Consider the following 25,513-nt stretch of genomic DNA (forward strand, 5'->3'; position numbering starts at 1 on the left):
ATTAATTTTTGGAAGCTATAATATTAAGGAGGAGCCTTAGTGAAACTTTTGAAAAAAACTTGCAAAATAAACATGGAAGCGGGGTTTCAAAATATATCGCTGAAGAATTAAAAAAAATTGCAAAAATTACGTAATCAAAGGTAGGTTTACACGAATCTGGAATATTGCAATGAAACGTGATCTACGGTGGACGAATGTTTTTCAAGGTAAGACAAATATAATTATATCCTTATGGCCAAATTTGGGGTAACATTTTATATAAGTGGTTGGCAAACGTTTTAACTCTGCGGGCCAAAAATAACCAATGAAAAATTACTTGGGTCGCAGATTAGATTTTACAACACACTACATACATCATACATTATATGTATGTGGCGTAAATTTCTTTATGACATTGAGGGAGGGGATAGGATGTTGAAGTGAAGCAAAGTTTCTATTTCACACTCGGAATAACTTTCTTGAAACAAATTGAAACAAAATTGCCATTTTCTAGATAAAATTGTCAAATATGATATTAAAAAGAGCAAATGTGCTCAAAGCGTGCAAAACTGTGCATTGTTTTGGCTAAAATGGTGAAATATGAGCTTAATTTGGTCAAAAACAAAAGCATCATTTGCAGTAATGTAGGGTTTGATTGCATGTGCACTTCCACTGCTCGATTATTGGATGGATTCGTAAAAAAGCCACTGAAAATATACCTTTGGGTCGTAGGTTATTCGCCCCACCCCGCTGAAGGGGCGGCGAGACCCAGCATGTGGTAAATAGATGCATTTGTAGGATTGTAGATAAATAATTTTTTAGCTTGACAAATCCATTAAATAAGTACTCACGACTTTAGTTTTCGCCATCAGGGCTGATTTTGTGGTATTTGCTAGGATTAGAATTATTAATGGGTCCCGTAAAATACAATTAAAGACGTTAGTGGGCCCGACAAATGCAACGAAAAGATATCTTAATGGGTCCGTAAAAAGCAAATAAAGGAGACCTAGGGGCTCATGAAAGTATCCCTTCTTAGATACCGTTTCTTTACTTTTTAAGGCCCAGGAGCAACGCACCACTTATGATCCCCTCTTTCTCATCTCTCTCCCCTCTCTCTCTCTCTCTCTCTCTCTCTCTCTCTCTCTCTCTCTCTCTCTCTCTCTCTCTCTCTCTCTCTCTCTCTCTCTCTCCTCTCGCTCTCTCTCTCTCCTCCATTTTTCTTGCTCTTCCTTTCTTGCTCTTTTTATAAACATAAGCATCATTTGCAATCCCTTCACTTGGAGAGCCCTCCTAATACCAACTGATTATTCAGTATTTTTGTTTGTGGTGTCTCTGAACTTAGCCCACAGGTCTTCTACATCTGTATCCTCCAGTTGAAGTCAAAAGTACCACCAATCTTGGCTCTGAACTCTTCTGCAATCAGAGGGTTGGTAAGTCTACTGACGTCATAGCTTTTTGGAGCTGTTTTCAAGCGTTTGGTTCTGACTGGTGCTGAAACCATTTTAGCGATCACTACTAGATTGTGATTTGAGCCCACATCAGCTGAGCAGTATGATCGGCAATTCTGGAAGGTACTTAGGTTCTCCTGTTGAGTTATGATTAAGTCAATCATATTTTTGTATTTCCCACAAGGTGAAGTCCATGTTACCTTTCTACAGGCTTTATGCTGGAAGTGGGTGTTACAGACTGTCAACTTGTGGGGCATGCAGAATTCCACCAGTTTTTCCCCTCTGCTGTTGATCTTACCAATACCATACTTGCCCATGCGGGTGTCCATGCTTTACTGTCAGAGCCTATGTTGGCGTTGAAATCCATCATCAGGGTAAATTTCTCCTTCTTATTGACTTTCTGAAGGTGGTGTTGTAGCCCATCATAAAACTCATCACTCTCTGAATCGCTGTGTGTAGAGGTGGGGCGTAAACATTAATGATGTTGAGTATGCCTTCCTTCATTTTGAACTTTTATAAAAGGAATAAGTCACATTTACAAGGAACATTTTCGTGTTCTTTTTGCATGAATGTTTGCAAGGGACGACATTTTATGTTATACGTAAGTTTTAAAGAAATTATTTTCCAAATATATCAGGTCACCTTCTTTTAAATGCATGGTTTTAACAATGACGTTGTTCACTGGCGATCAAGCTGACTGATGCGTCAAATTATTGGAACTGACGTAATTCATACCGAGGATAAGCGGGTTCGATGTACTTAAGGGAAATGAATAGATGCTTTCTATCGCTTTAGATATAGTTGTCTCAGCATAGCGCCACCATGTATTTGCTTATTGCAGTTGCGTTTGACATTCGACCGCGATAAAATACGGAAACACGTAAACCGTACGGCGTTAGCATTGAATGCCTCCTCGCAATATCTCAAGTAGTGGTCAGTGTTCTGGTATTGTGTTTCAATGTTATAAAATTTCTATGCCGAGACCGCAAAAAAGTAGCTTCAAAATGTGCATAAATATTCATTCTTATTCAGTGGGAGTGGTCTAGTTCTAAGACATATAATTTGATTGGACAATCGCATGCTTTTTTGATGTCGTCTACGAGGCTGTAGATGACCCTGCGTCACGAGTCAATGAAGTGATAACGCGTAACACGTTTGTAGATGTACGTATATAGCGCGTTGTATAGGTAGACCTAGTGCACAATACTCGCACGCGCTTGCAGTACGCGCAACTGAAGACGTGAAGTTGTAAACAAGTTTCGTTCATTTTAGTATAAGGGGAGTTTTTATGACGGTAACTTAAGTTTTGCCCAATAAAATAGTTTATAGTTATTAAAAGCGACTAAGATGCGCCGGTATCAACTACGATAATAGTGGACCTGCATGTCGTACATCACAGGGTAGAGGATAGTAAGAAAAAACAAATGCAAATCTCATATCGTTTATTCTCTAAACACAAAATTCATATGTATCATAACGATTCCAACGACATTTTAGTATATTCAACATGTAACGAGCGCATGCGCTTATTTATTGTATACATGTACATTGTTGGCCAAACATCAATTTACGTATTACTGTTTTTGACACTGACAATTCGCCCAATTCTAAATTACTATTTTGAGCTATACCATGATTATTTACGAGAAACAAATTCCCAAGACTTGACAGAAATAATTTTACAAGCAGCCCAATGTGGGCCCCGGCTAGCTAAACATTCATTAGCCGGTATTACAGTAAATGTGACCCGGCAGCACGAATGAGCCGTAAATTCCCTATTCTGAGTTACGGTGTAAAATGTGTACGAAGGTCGTATTCATCGGAAAGTTAAGCTGGCGCGACATCTATCTTATTTTGATATACACACATACTGCAGTTACTGTCCGTTTTCCTATACACAATACACAGTGCTCTCACCATTGACGCGTGACCTGTACAAATGATGTATGTTGGGAGAATGGACACTTGCGGCTTTATGTGGTAGATACGACTTTCTTGAACACTGACAATGTAATTCTGCGGCGAATAGAATCCATGGGCTTCTCAGACCATTCAAATAATACGTATATCTGAAAGAAACGCGTGTTTAAGTTATAGTAAATATACAATTTTTTCTCCTATTATATTTGGTTTTATTTTGGGAAGATGGGTCGAGCACCAGATGCCAGTGTTCTATAAATAGTCCTGAACCACGAAATTACACCTTTGTCAAATTATAAAAAAAATAAAACAAATGCATATGTGTCCATTCAAGTAGAACGCATCATAGGATCAGGCCCATGCGCTGACATAAAACCTAGAACCTTAAAAGCTATAAAAAAACCATTTTGACCTAAAAAGGCTAGAAATATTTACACGCATCCTAACATCAGGACCGTGAGAGAGGTATGTTAAAACAGTACTCTTTGTATTAAAAACCTTAAATGATAATTTAAAAAAGCGTAAAGAGTACTGGGAAGCCGTAAAGCCCATCTTGGGGTTACAATATTATCTATTAATTATTATCTATTAAGGTCCATAACAATAATTGAGCACAGGCAGCAATATATGGTTTGCACATGCAATGCATCAACTGACGGTATTTCTATAAAATACCAATATTATTGTTATCAATAAGTTATACAGATACAGGGTCAGATGCGTTTATTATAATATGCATATCCATTTTAGATATTTAGACGATTTGAATATATTGTTTGCATATGCAATGCATCACTACGGCATTTCTCACTAGTGGGAATGCAAAATGAGAATTCTTTCAAAAGCAAAGAGATTTGAACAAAACTATGAGATTTGAATTTTGTTCATTTCTATGAAACTTTAAACCCAGTGGGACTGATGTTATACTAATTATTATCGAGTTAAATTTTTCTCGTTTAAAATAATGTGACATAATGTTAATTCGTTATTCAGCGTCTATGCACTGTTATGCTCTATACAGGGTGGGTCAAAAAGTGCAATATTGCAAAGAATCCATCTTTATTTTAGAACCAGGTTGAACTCTCTAGGTTTTGAAATGTTATATAAATGATATATTCATTAGTGACCTTGTGAGAAAAAATAAAATAAGTAGCATTTACCCTTCTGTTTTTATGGCACATTTTATAGCGATGCCCAATTTAATGTTTGTCCACGAGACATCTACATTTTGAATGTCAGCACACTCTATGTACAAAGGTATATTGGGAAGGACTGCTATGTTCTTTTAAGAACATAGCATTGGGGTCAAATGTCATTAAAATGACATTTGACCCCAATATAAAAAACCCTCATATACACCGACAAAATGCATTGTTATAGTTTAAATAAAAAAAATCTACCATGCTTAGTTATGGAGATAAAAATTCTTAAAGTTATTTAGCTTAAAACCGGAAATGACGTCTAAATGACGTTTGACCCAAAAAATAAAAATACCGTGCATACATCGAGTAACACTAATGCATATATGAAGTTATAAATAATAAATTTCGGAATTTATATAGCGCTTTTTCCAGAGGATTCAAAGCGCTGTAATTTCGCTGCGTGGTGAATCATCACAATCAGATCGCATCAACTAGGCTAGTTGCAGCCGAACCTGGCGCAAACCTATCCGCACTTAGATTGTAACATCCACCCATTTTCTGCAGCTCCCCAAATTCCATTGGGTGAAGGAAGTTTTTGATAACGAAACAACTAATCACCGATTTTGAAGCAGGAGGAAACCGGAGATCCCGGAGAAAACCAGCGAGAGCGAGCATGGATCGGGATAAACCAAGTGCACATGAGTCCTTGGGCCGCGCCGGGGCTTGAACCCGGGACCTCAGTGGTGCAAAGCGAGGGAACTACCGCTGCGCTAACTCGCCCCGAGTTTATGTTACTCTGGTCTGGTTACGTTTTGAGATATAAAAAAATGAACATATTTGATGATTTTTGGTTTTTGACTGGAAGCGACCCCTTAATGACCTTTGACCCCGAAACTGTAGACACCCCAAAGACCCTGATTGGTAGCAATGCATGTGCGCTAATGACAACACTCTGCTATTTAATTTGTAAAAACAGTGATTTTTGAATATTTTTAGCTTTCAGACCGGCAATGATCCCTTTATCTGTGAACACGCATTTTTGCCATTGTGAGCAGGTCAAAGGTCAAATGGAGTTCAATGTCATGTCACATGTTGGAACATGGTCAGTGGTGTTTGTGACCAAGTATGATATAAAATTGGATGGATTGAGCATGATACACAAAGATATTGGTCGAGCTGTGAGTTTTAAAAGATATCTTTTAAACTCACAGCAAGACCAATATCTTTGTGTATCGTGCGAAAGGATCCATTCAATTTTATCATTATTATGCTTTGAGAATCTGTTTTTTGGTGAAAAATGTGATTTTTGGTGAAAATGTGATTTTTGGTAAAAATGTGATTTTTGGTAAAAATGTGATTTTTGGTAAAAATGTGATTTTTGGTAAAAATGTGATTTTTGGTAAAAATGTGATTTTTGGTAAAAATGTGATTTTTGGTAAAAAATATGATTTTTGGTGAAAAATGTGATTTTTGGTAAAAAATGTGATTTTTGGTGGAAATGTGATTTTTGGTGAAAAATGTGATTTTTGGTGAAAAATTAGATTTTTGTGAAAAATATGATATTGGTCAAAAATGTGATTTTTGGTAAAAATGTGATTTTTGGTCAAAAATGTGATTTTTGGTCAAAATTTTAATTTTCTCGATTACATTCTGTAACCGCCTAAAATTGGGGTCGCTAAACGGTGTTACGATATATCTATACGCTACATGTATGGTGATCGTGGACTGCAAGCTGATGCAGAGACGTCCATGTTCAGGTGAAATTGGTCGCCAATATCCAGAATAATTGGTTTTTAAAAATGTGTATAAAGTATAGGATGGAAGATTCTTAAAGCATAATAATGGTCAAAATCGGTCAAAGCATAACAGAGCTAGGGCGAAACGTGGCAAGTCACGCAAAATGTCACGTTTTGCCAGAAAGAAGAAAAATCACGTTTTGACTATTGTAGCTAGGTCAAAGGTCACAGCCAGGTCAAAGTCAAATGGAAGTTTTGGACTAGCCCAGTGGTCATTTGGATCAAGTATGGTTGAAATCTGTTAATGCCTTGCAGAGCTAGAGCTGGTTGCCAGAAAGAAAGAAGAACAAGACATGTACATAACTGTGATCTAAGACCACGAACACAGCCGTTGTGTGACCCTTAATGACATTTGACCCCAAAATCTCTGAACATCCCATTGACATTGGCTAATGTCAATGCATGTGTGCACGTGGCATCACTCTGCTATATGTTATTTGTGCCCGAAGAGGCATTTTGCAGGAAGTTCGTTTTAGTCAACGGCTGTGTAAAGAAATGGCAAGAAAGAAATAAGTTAGGCTGCCCGCCTAACTTAACTAGAGCAACTGTGCCCTTTGCAAGGGCACGAGGTAAGGTAAGTTAGGCGGATGATTGTGACGATCTGATGAAGCAGCAATACTGTGCTGGATAAGATAAGGATCATTGCATTTAAATTTCAGCTCAATTGAAGCATTTTGAAAACTGACCTTTGACCCCTTTATTGCCCCTAATGACCTTAAATGAATCTTAAAATGTTTTTAAAATGTTCAGAACATCATAAGGATCATTGCATATATAAATTTCAGCTCAATTGGAGCATTTTGAAAAACTTGACCTTTGACCCCTTTATGACCCTTAATGACCTTAATTGAATTTTTAAATATGTTTTAAATGTTTAGAATATCATAAGGATCATTGCATTTAAATTTCAGCTCAATTGGAGCATTTTAAAAAACTTGACATTTGACCCCTTTGTGGCCCCTTTGTGGCCCCTTAATGACCTTAAATGAATATCAAAATATCTTAAACATGTTTAGAAATTCATAAGCATCATTGTATTTAAATTTCAGCTCAATTGGAGGATTTTTCGGTTAAATGACCTTTTTTGACCCCTGTGACCCCTGGATGACCTTCGACGTTAACAAAAATCGATAACTTTTGTAGCCATTCACCCAATACTGCTTGTGAGTGAGTTTGGTCGAAATCCGATCAAGGATGTGGCAGAAGAAGCAAATTGTGAGAAGAAAGAAAGAAGAAAGAAAGAAGCAAGAAAGAAATGCAAAGACAGAAATAAGTTAGGCTGCCCGCCTAACTTAAAGAAGAAGATCCTGTAAGAAATAAGACACAGCCGTAGTCAACGGCTGTGTAAGAAGAAAGAAGAAGAAGATCCTGTAAAAAATAAGACACAGCCGTAGTCAACGGCTGTGTAAAGATCCTGTAAGAAAAAAGACACAGCCGTAGTCAACGGCTGTGTAAGAAGAAGAAGAAAGAAAGAAGAAGATCCTGTAAGAAAAAAGACAAAGAGAAAAGAGTGTAAAGAAAGAATTGGCAAAAGACAGAACACAGCGAATTTGCAAATTCGCTGTGTAAGAAGAAGAAGAATTGAAAGAAGACAGAACACAGCGAATTTGCAAATTGCAAATTCGCTGTGTAATTAAGAAACGGTATAGAACTTACCTTCTAAACTATTTACTTTACTTGTTATGTGCAATGGAAGGCAGAGATCAACAGTAGCCTATAGCCACCCAATGGCCTGTGACCTTGTTTGCACTCTATCTGAACAGAGTAGATACTAGTATTCATTTGACTAGATTCCTGTCACAAGCCTCTGAAATGTTTTAGCTTAAAGTTTAAAGCTTAAAGTTTAGTCCGCTGGGATTTTGGGTGTTTGGAAAAGCATTCAAGAAAGACTAAATATGTGATATCATCAACTGTGGAAAAAATCAATGGTAAGAATAAGAATACTATGGTAATTATCGCTTCGACACTATCGTGCTGTTGGTACTCATATTATAGCCCATTGAAAGATTATGTTGATGGTAAATGTGACTGTAAAAGTTAGTGTGCAATGCCGCTAGCACTGGTCCAGTGCTGGTGTATAAACAGACTCTCCATAAGCTGAAGTGCAACTGGCGCGCCTCGTATGCCCCGCTCTCTTCCCGTGTGTTGCGAACGGTCAGTCAAAATCAGGATCGGTCTTAGCAATCTGTTTGAAAATCGCATGAAAAAAATCAGAAATGTGAGGAATGAGAAATGTTGATGTCTTTAAGAGCTACATTGATCAGAATCAGGGGTCTTCAGCGCTTGGATTTGGGAAAATTCACGGATCTTGTAGAACGGCGCGGTTCCAAAAACAGTCCTCCGGGTGATACCGCTATGGTGATTTATGTTAAGTGCCACGCGACTGTACTGCTCGAGAAACTAAAACAGTTTCAATACTAATAATAAACGATGTACCTGTGAAATTCGTTGAACACTAATTTGGAGAAGCCTGTATTTCTTTACAGATGTCACCGGGAGATGTCATTATCGAAGGTGGAGGTCAAATACCCTTTAACCTTTTCCTAAACCTCCAAGATGATTTGGACTCTACATTTTACTATAATTACAAATTACATACAAACTTTTCCCGGAAAGAACTCTTCCTTCGAAAGCTTTACTTTCTTAGGGGTGGTGCAATAATTATGTGTACCCCCGGGGTGGTGAATTATAGGGGAGGGGGGCAAAGATTTTTGGCAGGCCAAAAGGGGGGGGGCAAAGATTATTTGGCACAGCCAAAGGGGGGGCAAGCGACTTTTGGCAGACCATTTTGAGAATTCACCACCCCGGGGGGACACATAATTATTGCACCACCCCTTATGTTAGTGCTCAAATCAAACAGAGGTAAATGTTGTTGACATAACAACACCAATTGCATACTTATTTGAATATTCAATTCCAATGAGTCAAACATGTATGTGTTTTAAACATTCATTGCCAAATCGTTTAGGTATCGTTTGCAAAAAACAATGGTATTCATTATGGTCACGCTTTTATATTTCTCTTGAGTTATTGGAATGTTAGATGATCTGATTTTGGAAGTCGGGTGTCCGATTTAAGCAGAATATGTGACAAGATAGCATAATGAAGTGCGTGATGACATTTATTTCATTTCAGGTCACCATGTGGTCGTTTTTGTGGGGAAATCGTCTACTACGCGTGGCTGTATTTCTTTTAAGCATACAAGGTATGAATATAGTAGTTGAAGTAAGAATTCACAATCATGTTGTCGGTCGCAACACATAGTGGCGTACGTGAAGGATAAAATACGTCTCCGAGTAAAACTTTTTTGAAGGATATGCTACTAGTAACTGAACTCGTCCATTGTTATCTCTCAGTGGCCCGATTCCATTTGAAATTGAAGTTTAAGGTTCAAACTATTACACTGTATCTTTAATAGTAAATAAAAATAACTATTATAGGATAATAGCTAGCTCTAAACCTGTTACGCCACTATGTGTTGCGACCGATAAACTGAACACAAATTGCCTACTGGATTTGAATAAAATCGCATTTTCTCGACAGTTGGTGCTCATAGTTTAACCTGGGCCAAAATATACCGAATGCACACTTTTATCCTATGTGGCGTAGACATATTTTTGACAGGGTGAGATGGATGTACTTGTGAATGTATCGACGGAAATATTTTTGTCGATTGAATTTGGGAATTGTTGACCCCAATTTGATTTGCCCATGACGCTCTGGAAAATCTAACGTAGGGGAGGGGTTTAACAAAAATTATCACCTATTCACCTTAATACTTTTTATTCATCAGTGTTGATATCAATAGTGTCTAGCTACGTGTGCGTGCTAGAGGAACGAAAGGATCCATCACGAGGGGGTGCCTTGAGATGGTCCTTACCGTATAAAGAGAGATGTCATTGCCAAGGAGTGGTAGCCCCTCGGAAGTCTACACAGGCATGTGGTATTTATCAAGACGATATCAACGATATAAAACTATGGTTTGTGGATGATCCTAGACCACTGACCAACCGTATGAATTGGAATAAAGATGCACTCGACATACTACTGGAGCGAAAGGAGTACTGCGGTAAGTACACACAATGCTTATGATAGAATTAGCTAGGGTTCCTCGTTTTATGGTATTCAACTTGACTCAATATCCATACAAGCTTTAAACAAAACGGACGAAGCATAGTCTGAGGTCAATTGTTATATACACACAAAGAATGGCGAATTGTTTGCCCTGAGACACTTTGTGTGAGAGGATCTCCTGCATTATCATGATAGCAGTTACTTTCATTTTACAGGCAAGTATTAGCGCCCATCCGGCTTGAAATGTGAGGGGGGGGGCACAATTAGCCTGAATTGTCAAAAAGTTGCTAAAAAGAACAAACAATGGATCATTTTGCCGAAGGGGGGGGGCACGTTCCTTTGTACCCCCCTCGGGCAAGTAGTAAGTAGTCAAAGATAATTTAACGAGCATGGATGTCCAGTTGTCAATCACTACATTTCGTCGGTCGTAACACATAGTGGCGTAGAGTAATTTTGGTAATATTTATGTTATTTGGCCCAACGGCTTTAAATATCAAGTTCTTCACGTATAATATCTTCATTTCACTTCGTCCTTTGAACATAAATCTAACGCATGGTTCTTTTTTAAGCATTAAATGAATGTTCATCGAATCCTTGTGGATATGGAGGAATTTGTTATGATAGAATTGGGGAATACATCTGCGCATGCCAAGACGAATTCACTGGATCTCGATGCGAGAACGGTAAGTCTTAAACATAGCTTACTAGTTTTTGTGTTCTTATAAGGATAATTACATGCTTTTGACTAGTAATAAATTAGCATAACTAACGATACTGCGCCAAAAACGTATCCGAACAGTTTAAAAAAAATCTCATTTTAAAACCAAATATATTTATAAACCAATTCCATGTGTGTTATTGTTTATTCAGACATAAAAGATCCTGTTTTGGAGTCATGCCCTGCAAATCAAACAGCCAGCACAAATCCAGGTAAAGCAACCGCAATGATTGTATGGCAAGGGCCTATTGCTACCGATAACTCCGGCGTTAACCCTGCAGTTATGTGCGATCCTGCATCAGGAACTGAGTTTATTATTGGGAAAACGAATGTAACGTGCACAGCTGTGGATGGATTCGGGAATGTCAATCATTGCTCATTTTACGTTGATGTCAAGGGTAAGAGTTCTGTTTTTCTTATGACATCAAATTGACTGACAATATACCATTGTGTGAATATGCTATTGTTGTGTCGGCAGTAAACACAACAAATAAAATCGTACTTAAACACATTCAATTTACCCTATTCCATATGTGTTAATATTATTTTATTATCAGACAACGAAGGCCCTGTTTTGGAGTCTTGTCCTGCAAACCAAACAACCAACACAGATCCAGGTAAAGCAACCGCAATGATTGTATGGCAAGGGCCTATTGCTACCGATAACTCCGGCGTTAACCCTGCAGTTATGTGCGATCCTGCATCAGGAACTGAGTTTATTATTGGGAAAATGAATGTAACGTGCACAGCAGTGGATGGATTCGGGAATGTCAATCATTGCTCATTTTACGTTGATGTCAAGGGTAAGAGTTCTGTTTTTCTTATGACATCAAATTGACTGACAATATACCATTGTGTGAATATGCTATTGTTGTGTCGGCAAAAAACACAACACACAAAACCGTATTTAAACACTTTCAATTAAGGCAAGTCCATTTGTGTTAATGTTTATTATCAGACAACGAAGGCCCTGTTTTGGAGTCTTGTCCTGTAAACCAAACAACCAACACAGATCCAGGTCAACCAACCGCAATGGTTGTATGGCAAGGGCCTATTGCTACCGATAACTCCGGCCTTAACGCTACAGTTATGTGCGATCCGGCATCGGGAACTGACTTTGTTATTGGGATAAAAAATGTAACGTGCACAGCTTTGGATGAATTCGGAAATGTCAATAATTGCTCATTTTACGTTGATGTTAAGGGTAAGAGTTCTGTTTTTCTTATAACATCAAAATGACTGGCAGTATATCATTGTGTGAATATGCAAAAAACACAACACACAAAACCGTATTTAAACACTTTCAATTAAGGCAAGTCCATTTGTGTTAATGTTTATTATCAGACAACGAAGACCCTGTTTTGGAGTCCTGCCCTGCAAACCAAACAACCAACACAGATCCAGGTCAACCAACCGCAATGATTGTATGGCAAGGGCCTATTGCTACCGATAACTCCGGCCTTAACCCTACTGTTATTTGTGATCCGGCATCAGGAACTGACTTTGTTATTGGAAAAAGAAATGTAACATGCACAGCTTTGGATGGATTCGGAAATGCCAATAATTGTTCCTTTTACATTGATGTCAAGGGTAAGAGCTTTGTTTTTCTTATACAATTAAATTGACTGACAATATCATTGTGTGAATATGCTATTGTTTGTTGGCAGTAAACAGGACATGACTGAAGAGGTTCATCAGGTCTGTTGATTAAACAGCTAATAAATGTTCTTTGTCAAGACCAAAAGAAAAACCTCCCTACAGTTTCGCCAGTAACCTTCTGGCTTTCTCAAAGCGATTGATATTGTTATTGATCCATCTGCTTGGGCAGGAATCCCGGCCGGATGTTATTTTTTACCGGAAGTACTCCTGTCTCCAACGTTGGTCTTGAGCCGAGGATCAAAGAGGTGGCTTAGAACAGAGACGAGGGGACATTCTTTCTAAGCCACATCTTTGATCCTCTGCAAAAAGACCAACGTTGGAGACAGTAGTAATTCTGGTAAAACAATAACACCCGGCCGGGATTCCCGCTCCAGGCAGATGGATCAATAACAACATCAATCGCTTTGAGAAGGCCAGAAGGTTTCTGGCGAAACTGTCAGCAGAAAAACGTAAGTTTTTCCTTTGGTCTTGGCAAAGAACTTTTATTAGCAGTAAACAGGATAAACACACCAGTATTTAAACACTTTCAATTTACCCAATTCCATTTGTGTTATTGTTTATTATCAGACAATGAAGACCCTGTTGTAGCGTCCTGCCCTGCAAACAAAACAACCAACACAGATCCAGGTCAACCAACCGCAATGATTGTATGGCAAGAGCCTATTGCCACCGATAACTCCGGCCTTAACCCTACAGTTATGTGCGAGCCGGCATCAGGAACTGACTTTATTATTGAGAAAACAATTGTAACGTGTACAGCTGTGGATGGATTCGGGAATGTCAATAATTGCTCATTTTACGTTGATGTCAAGGGTAAGAGTTCTGTTTTTCTTATGACATCATAATTGACGGACAATATATCATTGTGTGAATATGCTATTGTTGTGTCGGGAGTAAACACAATCAATACAACCGTATTAAAAACTTTCAATTTACCCAATTCCATTTGTGTTATTGTTTTATTATCAGATAATGAGGGCCCTGTTTTGACGTCCTGCCCTGCAAACCAAACAACCAATACAGATACAGGTCAACCAACCGCAATGATTGAATGGCAATTACCTATTGCTACCGATAACTCCGGCCTTAACGCTACAGTTATGTGCGATCCGGCATCGGGAACTGACTTTGTTATTGGGATAACAAATGTAACGTGCACAGCTTTGGATGAATTCGGAAATGTCAATAATTGCTCATTTTACGTTGATGTTAAGGGTAAGAGTTCTGTTTTTCTTATAACATCAAAATGACTGGCAGTATATCATTGTGTGAATATGCAAAAACCACAACACACAAAACCGTATTTAAACACTTTCAATTAAGGCAAGTCCATTTGTGTTAATGTTTATTATCAGACAACGAAGACCCTGTTTTGGAGTCCTGCCCTGCAAACCAAACAACCAACACAGATCCAGGTCAACCAACCGCAATGATTGTATGGCAAGGGCCTATTGCAACCGATAATTCTGGCCTTAACCCTACTGTTATTTGTGATCCGGCATCAGGAACTGACTTTGTTATTGGAAAAAGAAATGTAACATGCACAGCTTTGGATGGATTCGGAAATGCCAATAATTGTTCCTTTTACATTGATGTCAAGGGTAAGAGCTTTGTTTTTCTTATACAATTAAATTGACTGACAATATCATTGTGTGAATATGCTATTGTTTGTTGGCAGTAAACAGGACATGACTGAAGAGGTTCATCAGGTCTGTTGATTAAACAGCTAATAAAAGTTCTTTACCAAGACCAAAGGAAAAACTTACGTTTTGTTTTCTGCTGACAGTTTCGCCAGAAACCTTCTGGCTTTCTCAAAGCGATTGATATTGTTATTGATCCATCTGCTTGGAGCGGGAATCCCGGCCGGATGTTATTTTTTGACCGGAAGTACTCCTGTCTCCAACGTTGGTCTTGAGCCGAGGATCAAAGATGTGGCTTAGAACAGAGACGAGGGGACATTCCTTCTAAGCCACATCTTTGATCCTCTGCAAAAAGACCAACGTTGGAGACAGTAGTAATTCTGGTAAAACAAAAACATCCGGCCAGGATTTCCGCTCCAGGCATATGGATCAATAACAACATCAATCGCTTTGAGAAAGCCAGAAGGTTGGCGAAACTGTCTGCAGAAAAACGTAAGTTTTTCCTTTGGTCTTGGCAAAGAACTTTTATTAGCAGTAAACAGGATAAACACACCAGTATTTAAACACTTTCAATTTACCCAATTCCATTTGTGTTATTGTTTATTATCAGACAATGAAGACCCTGTTGTAGCGTCCTGCCCTGCAAACAAAACAACCAACACAGATCCAGGTCAACCAACCGCAATGATTGAATGGCAAGGGCCTATTGCTACCGATAACTCCGGCCTTAACCCTACAGTTATGTGCGAGCCGGCATCAGGAACTGACTTTATTATTGAGAAAACAATTGTAACGTGTACAGCTGTGGATGGATTCGGGAATGTCAATAATTGCTCATTTTACGTTGATGTCAAGGGTAAGAGTTCTGTTTTCTTATAACATCAAATTGACGGACAATATATCATTGTGTGAATATGCTATTGTTGTGTCGGGAGTAAACACAATCAATACAACCGTATTAAAAACTTTCAATTTACCCAATTCCATTTGTGTTATTGTTTATTATCAGACAATGAAGGCCCTGTTTTGGAGTCCTGCCCTGCAAACCTAACAACCAATACAGATACAGGTCAACCAACCGCAATGATTGAATGGCAATTACCTATTGCTACCGATAACTCCGGCCTTAACGCTACAGTTATGTGCAATCCGACATCTGGAACTGACTTTGTTATTGGAATAACAAATGTAACTTGCACAGCTTTGGATGGATTCGGGAATGCCAATAATTGCTCATTTTACGTTGATGTCATGGGTAAGTGTTCTGTTTTTCTTTTGATTTGTTTTTGTTCAAACATGTTCAAGTTTCATATTTGTATTACAAGTATCAATTTCATATCATTTTGACAGTTTCATATAATTATTTACCAGTATCATTATTGTTATAATTATCATCTAGTATGTAGGTCTAATAATTGTTCTTAATTTTCATATTTTCATATGTAAAGGTCTGTATACACTATTTTGCAAATACCTTCCGCACTGCCAGATTTGGCGCAGTTTATGGCGTAAACAGGATTGGCTAATTGAATCACGTCAACATCACACCAGCACCTCTTTCGCCCATCAATCTGCTTAGCATCGCGTGGCATAGTCGTGACTAGTTCATTATTACGCGATCAGTTGGCCACTGCGAAAATGTCTTTGCAAAATAGTTTAGGCCTTTGATTTTCACGTGCATGAATGTGCACGTATATAGACTGGTTCTATTTTGGAAAATTTACTAGCGGCAAGTATGCGTAAAAGTTGGCAACTAGCTTATTTTTGTTAATTTGGGTGTGCTGAAATCGAATCTCTTGTCTGCCAAGCAATATTTTGAGCCCGTGACCCACAAAAAGACCCCCAGATGACCCCATCGGATCATAAAGGGGCAAAAACTAATTTTATTCCAATAACACTTTCAAACATGTCAAATTATGCGCCTGACTCCACGGATCCCAGAAATGTACATTTGTGTACGTGTACGACCTATCGTTAAGATGTTATGGGGCAAAGTTAAAGTTGCTCCGATTTTCGTAATGGATTCAATGGAATGTGTATTTATTTATCATCTTTCTTCTAAACTTGACATCGTAGATAGTAAAAACTATTCTTTTCTTGAATCCCTTAAACTTGAGGAACAGTTTGCGCCCATTTTTACGAAAATCGGAGGAACTTTAACTTTTCACCCCTGAATAACATGCAAAATGACCTTGGACCTGTTGAGCCTCATAACTTGGTAACTATAATGTCCTACGTGCAAATATGTTACATATTTGTGATCCTTAGACCTAGACAAATAATTTGACATGTTTTTCAGTGAATTTGGAGCATTTTAAATTTTCCCTCATGTATGATCATGTAGGGAGTTTGGGGTCTTTTTTAGGGTCACGGGGTTCCAATATAGCTTAGCAGACGAAACTTTTGAATTCAGCATACCCGAATTAACCAAAATAATTTGTTTGCCAGCTTTTACGCGAACTTGTCGCTTGATCCTTAATCCTTAAAGCCATATTATAACATTTCTTTAAAAATAGATTAGTATTCATTTTCAATAAAATATTAGCATTTACTGTCAGATATGTCCCCTTTTAATTTTGAGCCGAACAAGTGAGGTAAAGCAAAGAAAATCGGAATTTACAACTAGCGCCAATGCATGTTACACCGGCGGTTGTAATATGGTACGACCCTCTGGCGTGTGTGTGTCCCGCACGCCATGTACGTTGTACTGTGTTGACATCGCATACGCGTTCGACTAATATTTCTATCGTATTAATAAAACGCCGGTTCCGGCGGTTTATTCAAAATCTCGGATTTTGACAAAACTACAGCACCTAAAGTCTTGATTTTTGCAGAAAATCTTTGTTTACTAAAGTACATTACAATCGTGTAAAAACCTGAATTTAAAATTTTCTTGAGGGCGTTCTCCTCAGCAAATGTAAGCACATATTTCCCAAATAGAACCAGTCTACAAATGTTTTCTTTTCGAAGATGCATCCATTACGCTACATAACCCACATGTAATACTGTGGAAATTGTTTAATGACACATTATTTTTGATATGTCTGCTGGTTATAAAAGATGTATAAGTATTTTATGCAACTGTGTATTTTTTTGTAAATCTCGCAATTATAAATCTTGTAATTTCTACAAGGTTTTTCCTCCTTATTATTAATGTATCAAGAGGCACGCATGGTCACTGTTAGTGGACACTTTTCCAAATTTGATTATCCATGCCCATTTGTTGAGGATCCACCATAACAACTTAACTTAAATGTCAAAATCGATGAAAACGGTATAATTATTTATGTTCTAAAGACACAAAATTAGCAACAATTACGATAAAGCATTACGACAATTACTGACGTCTTTATTTATAACAGCAAATTGAATTGAATTCTGTCACCTGGTGTGCATTTATTTTTCTTGGATTTGTTTTGTTTTTGTTTTTCTCTGGCCAAAGAAAGACGCACGCTCATTCTTTCCCAAATTGCCTTGATATAGTTACCACAGAAGTGTAGGTTAACTTATAGGCCTTGATCGATAATAGTTCATCTCACCAACCATGTAAATTTCAATCATCATTGAATTTCATCTTGACTCTTTCAACAGACAATGAAGATCCTGTGTTTGAGTCCTGCCTCCCAGATCAAATAGATTATGGCCAACCAACCGCCATAGTTATATGGCAAGACCCGGTTGCTACCGATAATTCCGGCAGCAGCCCTACAGTAATCTGCGATCCGCAGTCGGGAACGAGCTTACCTATTGGACAAGGGATATGGAAATAACGACAGTTGCTCATTTAACGTTTTTATTCATGGTAAGATTAAATTTTCTTGTATCAGATTTGAGGGAGTAAAGATTTTCCTCAATCTCAGGGAAACGTCAATTAAAATAACATTTGCCATGCGCGTGCACAAATCCAGCGTCGCAGGGTTGAGAGGATCGCCATCTTCCGTGGCAAACCGTGACAATCCTCTGACATCGGAGGATGGCCACACAGTGTTTGGATTTGTTAGAAGATTCCTACAAACTGCGTTGCCATCCTCCACCGTCGGGGGATTCCACGCAATGTGAGCCGATCCTCCAAACCAAATCGGGTTATTCCTTCAAATCCTTAGAGGAGGATTCCAACACACTGCATGGCGATTCGCCACCATCGGCAATCCTTCTCCGTATGGGATTCGCACGCACTGCTTGACAATCCTCCAACAGTGCAGTTCGTCCACGAGCGAAAGGTCATTTCCACATAATTGTTTGACAGCAGAAAGCAGAAGACGTCCCGACTTTTATTAAAATACCCGTTAAAAGTATGAATATTTCCAATTTTTCCATGAAGAGACGCTTAAGATCGATATTAAATTTGTAATAGAATGCTTAAACTCGAGTTGAAAATAATAATCATAGTGATGGTTTAATGGTTGATATGCGACATTAGCAGGGTTTGTGTATTGTATACCCGGATTGTATAATATTAGCTTTAAAAAAAATATAAATAATAAGAAAAAACTGCTAGAATGGATTGTTTGTAATTAAAAATCTGTCGAATGCACTACCGATGTAGACCATGATATAGTTTGGCTCTCGTCAGTTGCTACCATTTAAAACAAATTATATTTACATGGTCGGTGTTCCAGAAACCTCAATGTCTTAATTTGTTTTCCATTTCGTTTCAGATATTATACGGGATTGCTTTGATTTGGTGTCTAATGGAAATTACCCATCTGGCATCTACACAATAACTCCAAGTGATGGTTTGTCATTTCAAGTGTATTGTGATATGAGTACAGAAAACGCCGGGTGGACTGTATTCCAACGACGTTTTGACGGATCGGTAAACTTCTACCGCAACTGGACTGACTACGAGAATGGTTTTGGTGGTGTGGGTGGTGAGTACTGGACAGGTCTCAGGCTCATACATCTACTGACATCAGGAAATCCCTCAATCTTACGTGTAGAGCTAGAAGCGTTTGACGGCGGCAAAGCTTGGGCTGAATATCAGTCATTTGCTGTGGGTGATTCGTCATCTAACTATGTCCTAACCTTTGGGTCATATAGTGGCAATGCTAGTGATTCATTGGCAAATCATAACAACAGGGCATTCTCTACGTATGATAGGGACCATGATAGCCGTAATGATGTTAACTGTGCTGAATACTACCGAAAGGGTGCCTGGTGGTATGGTAACTGTGGATATGCCAACCTGAATGGCCAATACCTTGGCCCTACAGGAACCGATGATTATTCAGCAATGGCATGGCACCAATGGAAATCACGTTATGAATCCCTGAAGACCTCTGCAATGAAGGTCAGGCGTGTTCAATAAATAAAACCAATCAACGCATCTCTAAAATGAGATTTAAGATCACAATAGACACTTTCAATATTTCGAATTATTTTTCTATATCTGGATTCATAATTTATCCTACGATTATAATTATAGACCAAATCCTAGAAGCATTTGACGGTGACAAAGCTTACGCTGAATATCCGTCATTTATTGTGGGTGACTCGTCATCTAATTATGTCCTTACCATTGGGTCATACAGCGGCAACGCTAGTGATTCATTGGGTTATCATAATAACAGGGCATTCTCTACGTATGATAGGGACCATGATAGCAGTAGTGGTAACTGTGCTCAACTGAGACAAGGTGCCTGGTGGTATGGCGTCTGTGAACGTTCCAACCTGAACGGCCAATATCTTGGTCCTACAGGAACCAATGATCATTCAGGGATGACATGGTACTACTGGAAATCAAGTTGGCAATCCCATAAGACCTCTGTAATGAAGGACAGGCGGGTTCAATAGATAAAACCAATCAATTCATTTCTAAAATAAGATTTAAGATCATAATGGACACTTTCCATATTTGGTATTATCTTTTCCATTTCAGGATTCATAATTTATCATACAGTTATAATTATACAGAAATCAGCAACTAACATTGAACATAAACAAAGTCACTGTTGTAATAGTTAGGGGAAAAAGTTCACTTTGGTGACCACTCTCTGGCTAGTAAGGTTTGACGATTGATTCGACTTCTATGGACCATTTAGAAAAAAATAGCCACCATGTCCCTCGCGAAAATCCCGGCATTTTTCGCTAGAGGCCAAAATCCAAAATGGCGGCCACCACCATTTTGAAAATTTAAGTTTTGAACCAGAGCACCTATAATCATGCACAAAGACACTTTGTCGGATATGTCGAGTACAAGGATTCCGATTCTGACATTAGTTTGACATTACGGCATCATTTTCACCCAGAAATCCAAGATGGTGGCCGGCACCATCTTGAAAAATTTAGTTTTGAACAAGAGGACCTTAAATCGTGTACAAAGACACTTTTTTGGATAAGTCGACCACAAGGATTTCAAATTTGACATTACTTTGACATTACGAACTCATATTTACCCAGAAATCCAAGATGGTGGCCGCCGGCGCCATCTTGAAAAAAATAAGTTTTGAACCAGATTACCTAAAATCGTGTACAAAGACACTTTTTCCGGTAAGTCGACCCCAAGAAATCCGAATCTGACATTAATTTGACGTTACAAAATAATTTGGTAGAGCGTAAATGTGATTTTTGAATGAAAGCAGAAGCATAAATGTGTCATTTCCGCCTTATCTGGGGTTCATGTCCCTTATATGGGGTTTAAACTGCCTTATCTTGGGTTTACATCCCTTATCTAGGGATAAGGCGCCTTACCTGTGGTTTAGACGGCCTTATCCTGGGTTTACGTTCCTTACCTGTGGCTAAGATGCCTTAACCTTAGCATATCGCTGGGGTTTAGACTGCCATATCTGAGTTTACGTCTCATATCTGGGGTTAAGGCGCCTTATCTTGGGTTTAGATGCCTTATCTGAGGTTTACGACCTTTATCTGGGGTTAACAACCCTTATCTAGAGTTAAGGCACCTTATGTGGGGGTTAGATGCCTTTTCTGGGGTTTATGTTCCTTATTTAGGGTTAAGGCGCCTTATTTGGGGTTTAGACTGCTTTATCTGGGGTCTACATCGCTTATCTGGGGTTACGGCGCATCATCTGGGGTTTATATGCCTTATCTGGGTTTAGACTGCGATATGCTAAGATTAAGGCATCTTAGCCACAGGTAAGGAACGTAAACCCAGGATAAGGCCGTCTAAACCACAGATAAGGCGCCTTATCCCTAGATAAGGGATGTAAACCCAAGATAAGGCAGTTGAAACCCCATATAAGAGACTCTACGAGACGCTAAGAGACGCTCTACCAAATGGGGGCCATCTTGGATTTCTGGGCAAAAATTATTTTGTAACGTCAAATTAATGTCAGATTCGGATTTCTTGGGGTCGACTTACCGGAAAAAGTGTCTTTGTACACGATTTTAGGTAATCTGGTTCAAAACTTATTTTTTTCAAGATGGCGCCGGCGGCCACAATCTTGGATTTCTGGGTAAATATGAGTTCGTAATGTCAAAGTAATGTCAAATTTGAAATCCTTGTGGTCGACTTATCCAATAAAGTGTCTTTGTACACGATTTAAGGTCCTCTTGTTCAAAACTAAATTTTTCAAGATGGTGCCGGCCACCATCTTGGATTTCTGGGTGAAAATGATGCCGTAATGCCAAACTAATGTCAGAATCGGAATCCTTGTACTCGACATATCCGAAAAAGTGTCTTTGTGCATGATTATAGGTGCTCTGGTTCAAAACTTAAATTTTCAAAATGGTGGTGGCCGCCATTTTGGATTTTGGCCTCTAGCGAAAAATGCCGGGATTTTCGCGAGGGACATGGTGGCTATTTTTTTCTAAATGGTCCATAGAAGTCGAATCAATCGTCAAACCTTACTAGCCAGAGAGTGGTCACCAAAGTGAACTTTTTCCTCTAACTATAATGGTGACTTAAATATCTGTGCACATTTAGACCAATGATATACCCCAGGCACCATGGTCGCTGTTAAATTGTAACAATTTAAAAATTGACTACTCAGTGCCAGAAGTGGGTAAGTGCAATACCTGTCATATGTAGCTCCCATGTGTAGATTGTGTGTAAATTGCCAAATTTTCACAGGACAGCTGTTGCACTTACCCACTGGTACCGAGCATGCAGTTGAAATATGAAAATTAAAATGAAAGTAAAATGTACAATGCTGCATAATTATGTAAATATGTTTGTGTATATAGTGTGGATGGGGTTGGTGGGTATGTGGTTGATTGGTTCCGCTCCATGGTAAAATTAATATGGGTGCGGTGTGAGCAATCTATTCACAGACTTTTGAATATTTTCTACATTTTTAAAACTATTGTTTTGAAATAACTTTATTTTGTATTGTTTCCATTTCTGGATTCATTATTTATTCAGCAATTATAGTTATAGACCAAAAACCAACATTGACCACAAAATTATGTAGTGAGTTTCTTAATGTATATATATGATATATATGACATATTATACTTATAGCATAATATACATATTATACATATTATACATATTATGACATATTATACTAATTAGCTAATGTCGAGATATTTGTGAATATTTTAATATTATTGTAATGTAACATACATAGTCATTCCCGAGCCTTGCATATTTTAGTTCGAAGCATGTACAATTTATACTTAGGTGTGTATTAGGGAGTGTTCAGAAATACTTTGGTGGGGGGCTGGAAAATATTTTTTTCATGTCGAAATTTTTTTAACCCCCCTCTTCGCGAAACCAAAACTTTGGACCCCCCTCTTAATGGACCTAAAACTTTTTGACCCCCCCCCCTCATATAGGTTCAAAACTATTTTGACCCCCCCCCATCATAATGTACCATTCTACTAATTCAATACTACTACCATTCAAATGGCATTAATGATACTAAAATTTGTATTCAAGTGTAATGAAATTGTACGCATGTCATTGATATGATGGGATGAAAATGCCTTTATTGTGACAATGTGCGCACACAGCGTGCAAACATTTTGTATTTTACACTATTTTGGCCCATGATCGGGTTGAATTTATATGGAAAAGGGTCGATCTCCTTGCTTCTTTTCTTTGCCCTCCAGATTTTCTCTTTCATTTTTTGTCAAAGGGGTACTTTTCTCTTTCCTTTTTGTCAGGGGCCCTTTCGCCCCTGTCTACACTACTGCCGAAATGGTGTGTTTTGCTATTAAATGATCGTGAAGCGCAAAACTTTGCAATTTTACCCTATTTGGGCCCAAAACATGGTGCTTTTCGATGTGCTAAAAAAGTTGCACATGGCAATTATTGCTTTATTTTTTTTCTTTAAGGATTTTTAGGATTTTTCCCCACAAAAAAAATTAGGGGGGTGGACGTGTACCCCGGTTCTCCAAGCTTCCTTCGCCTATAATTGTAATGCAACATGATTTAGTCATATATCAGTGATAATAAATGAAAAATATGTACTACATGAAACATTATTGTTAAAATTGTCAACACTAAAGAAGAGCAAAGATATTGCAGATTTTCGTGATTTAAAGCACCCATAGTGGGTAGGAGAACATGAAAACTAATATGAGATACTGTATTAGGATCACATATTAAGTATCATGTGAGAGTATACTCTTGTACTCCAGAAGACAGGATCACATATTAAATGTGCGACACTATGGAATATAAAAAGCATGATATGGGTATGTTAAAAATTGAAATGAGGTATGGGGCTGGCTGGGGGGGGGTGGCTACGGGGCGTTATCTCAAGGACAATATTGTTCAAGGTTGCGCCGCAGGCTTACAAAGAGACAATATTGTTCAAGGTTGCGCCGCAGGCTTACAAAGAAACAATAGCAATCAAGCTTAAACTTTAAATTAGCACCCGATAGAGGGCAGGGCCTGAAGAATGAGGGAAATTATGGGTAAATATTTAACGGAATAAACTGCATAATCATATTATTTAGATTTATTCCGTTAAAAATCTTATTTTAACTTATCAAATTACTAGTTTTTATATTCTATGGTGTCAAATATTTAATATGTGATCCTGTCTTCTGGAGTACAAGAGTATACTCTCACATGATACTTAATATGTGATCCTAATACAGTATCTCATATTAGTTTTCATGTTCTCCTACCCACTATGGGTGTTTAAAGAGCTGATCAGAAAGAACTGACACAAACCTCAAACTTAAATTATAGACGACAATTTTAACACGGGATCAAATGTACTTTTGTTTTGGTTTAATATGGGAACATTTGCGCAGCGCGCACAAATTTTTTACGCCCCCCCCCCCCCTCTACGTGCCGAAAAACTTTTTAACCCCCTCTGTTCATACACCCACAACTTTTTTAACCCCCTATTCAGAACTAAATTTTTTGACCCCCCTACATATTTTCCAGCCCCCCCACCAGAGTATTTCTGAACACTCCCTTAGTAATTGTTGCTTTAAGAAATATTGATGATTGCATTTAAGGGGGTACTACACCCCTCCATAAATTTGTGTCTATTTTTGCATATTTCTCAAAAACTAATAACACAGTGGTAACAAAAGTTATGTATATTATAGGGACAAGGAATCCAATTACTACACTGGGATTTCAGTGACCTAAGACAAGCAGTTCGTTATTTATGATAAAAATAAGGTACAATTAGGATGTACCTCATTTCTTATCATAAAAAATGAACCGCTTGTCTTGAATCACTGAAATTTCAGTGTAGTAATTGGATTCCTTGCCCCAATAATATACATCACTTTTGTTACCAGTGTGTTATTATTTTTTTAGTAAAATGCAAAAATAGTCACAAATTTACCACAGGGGTGTAGTACCCCCTTAACTCGTTTCTTTTATATTTTAGAATGGGCTATTCTATTTGAAATACAAACACCCCTATGGAAGACATGACCTTAATCTCAAACACAGGGGGTATAGATTTCAAACGGAAACTCCTATTCAGGTTATCCTATTTAAAATCCACACTCCTCAAAGATTAGAGCCATGTCTTCTGTAGGGGGTGTAGGGTTGGAAAAGCCTGATGTAAAATATGTAATGTTGTATATAACATGATGTTAAACTTATCTATTTTGTCAAATAATCATACAGTTGGAAATAATCAAATATTTTCAACATCCATTTGGACCAGATATTTTTGAATTGGCATTAATTTGTCAGATTTCAATGAAATACTGGTCTACAAGAAGTCTATAAAGTAAGATGTCAGATAAGGAAAATAAG

The 25,513-nt window shown here is 38.1% G+C and overlaps 1 protein-coding gene across 1 annotated transcript; it reads left to right on the forward strand.

Annotated features, from left to right (window-relative positions):
* The first annotated feature begins 18,349 nt into the window (after window positions 1-18,349).
* LOC140145229 (microfibril-associated glycoprotein 4-like) lies at window positions 18,350-20,169 on the forward strand. The gene is made up of 3 exons (XM_072167003.1): window positions 18,350-18,533; window positions 19,035-19,634; window positions 19,802-20,169. Exons 1-3 carry the CDS (start codon window positions 18,350-18,352, stop codon window positions 20,167-20,169), a joined length of 1,152 nt encoding a protein of 383 aa, XP_072023104.1.
* The last annotated feature ends 5,344 nt before the right edge of the window (window positions 20,170-25,513 follow it).

This window comes from Amphiura filiformis, unplaced genomic scaffold (assembly GCF_039555335.1).
Source record: "Amphiura filiformis unplaced genomic scaffold, Afil_fr2py scaffold_178, whole genome shotgun sequence".
In the NCBI taxonomy this organism is placed as follows: Eukaryota; Metazoa; Echinodermata; class Ophiuroidea; order Amphilepidida; family Amphiuridae; genus Amphiura; species Amphiura filiformis.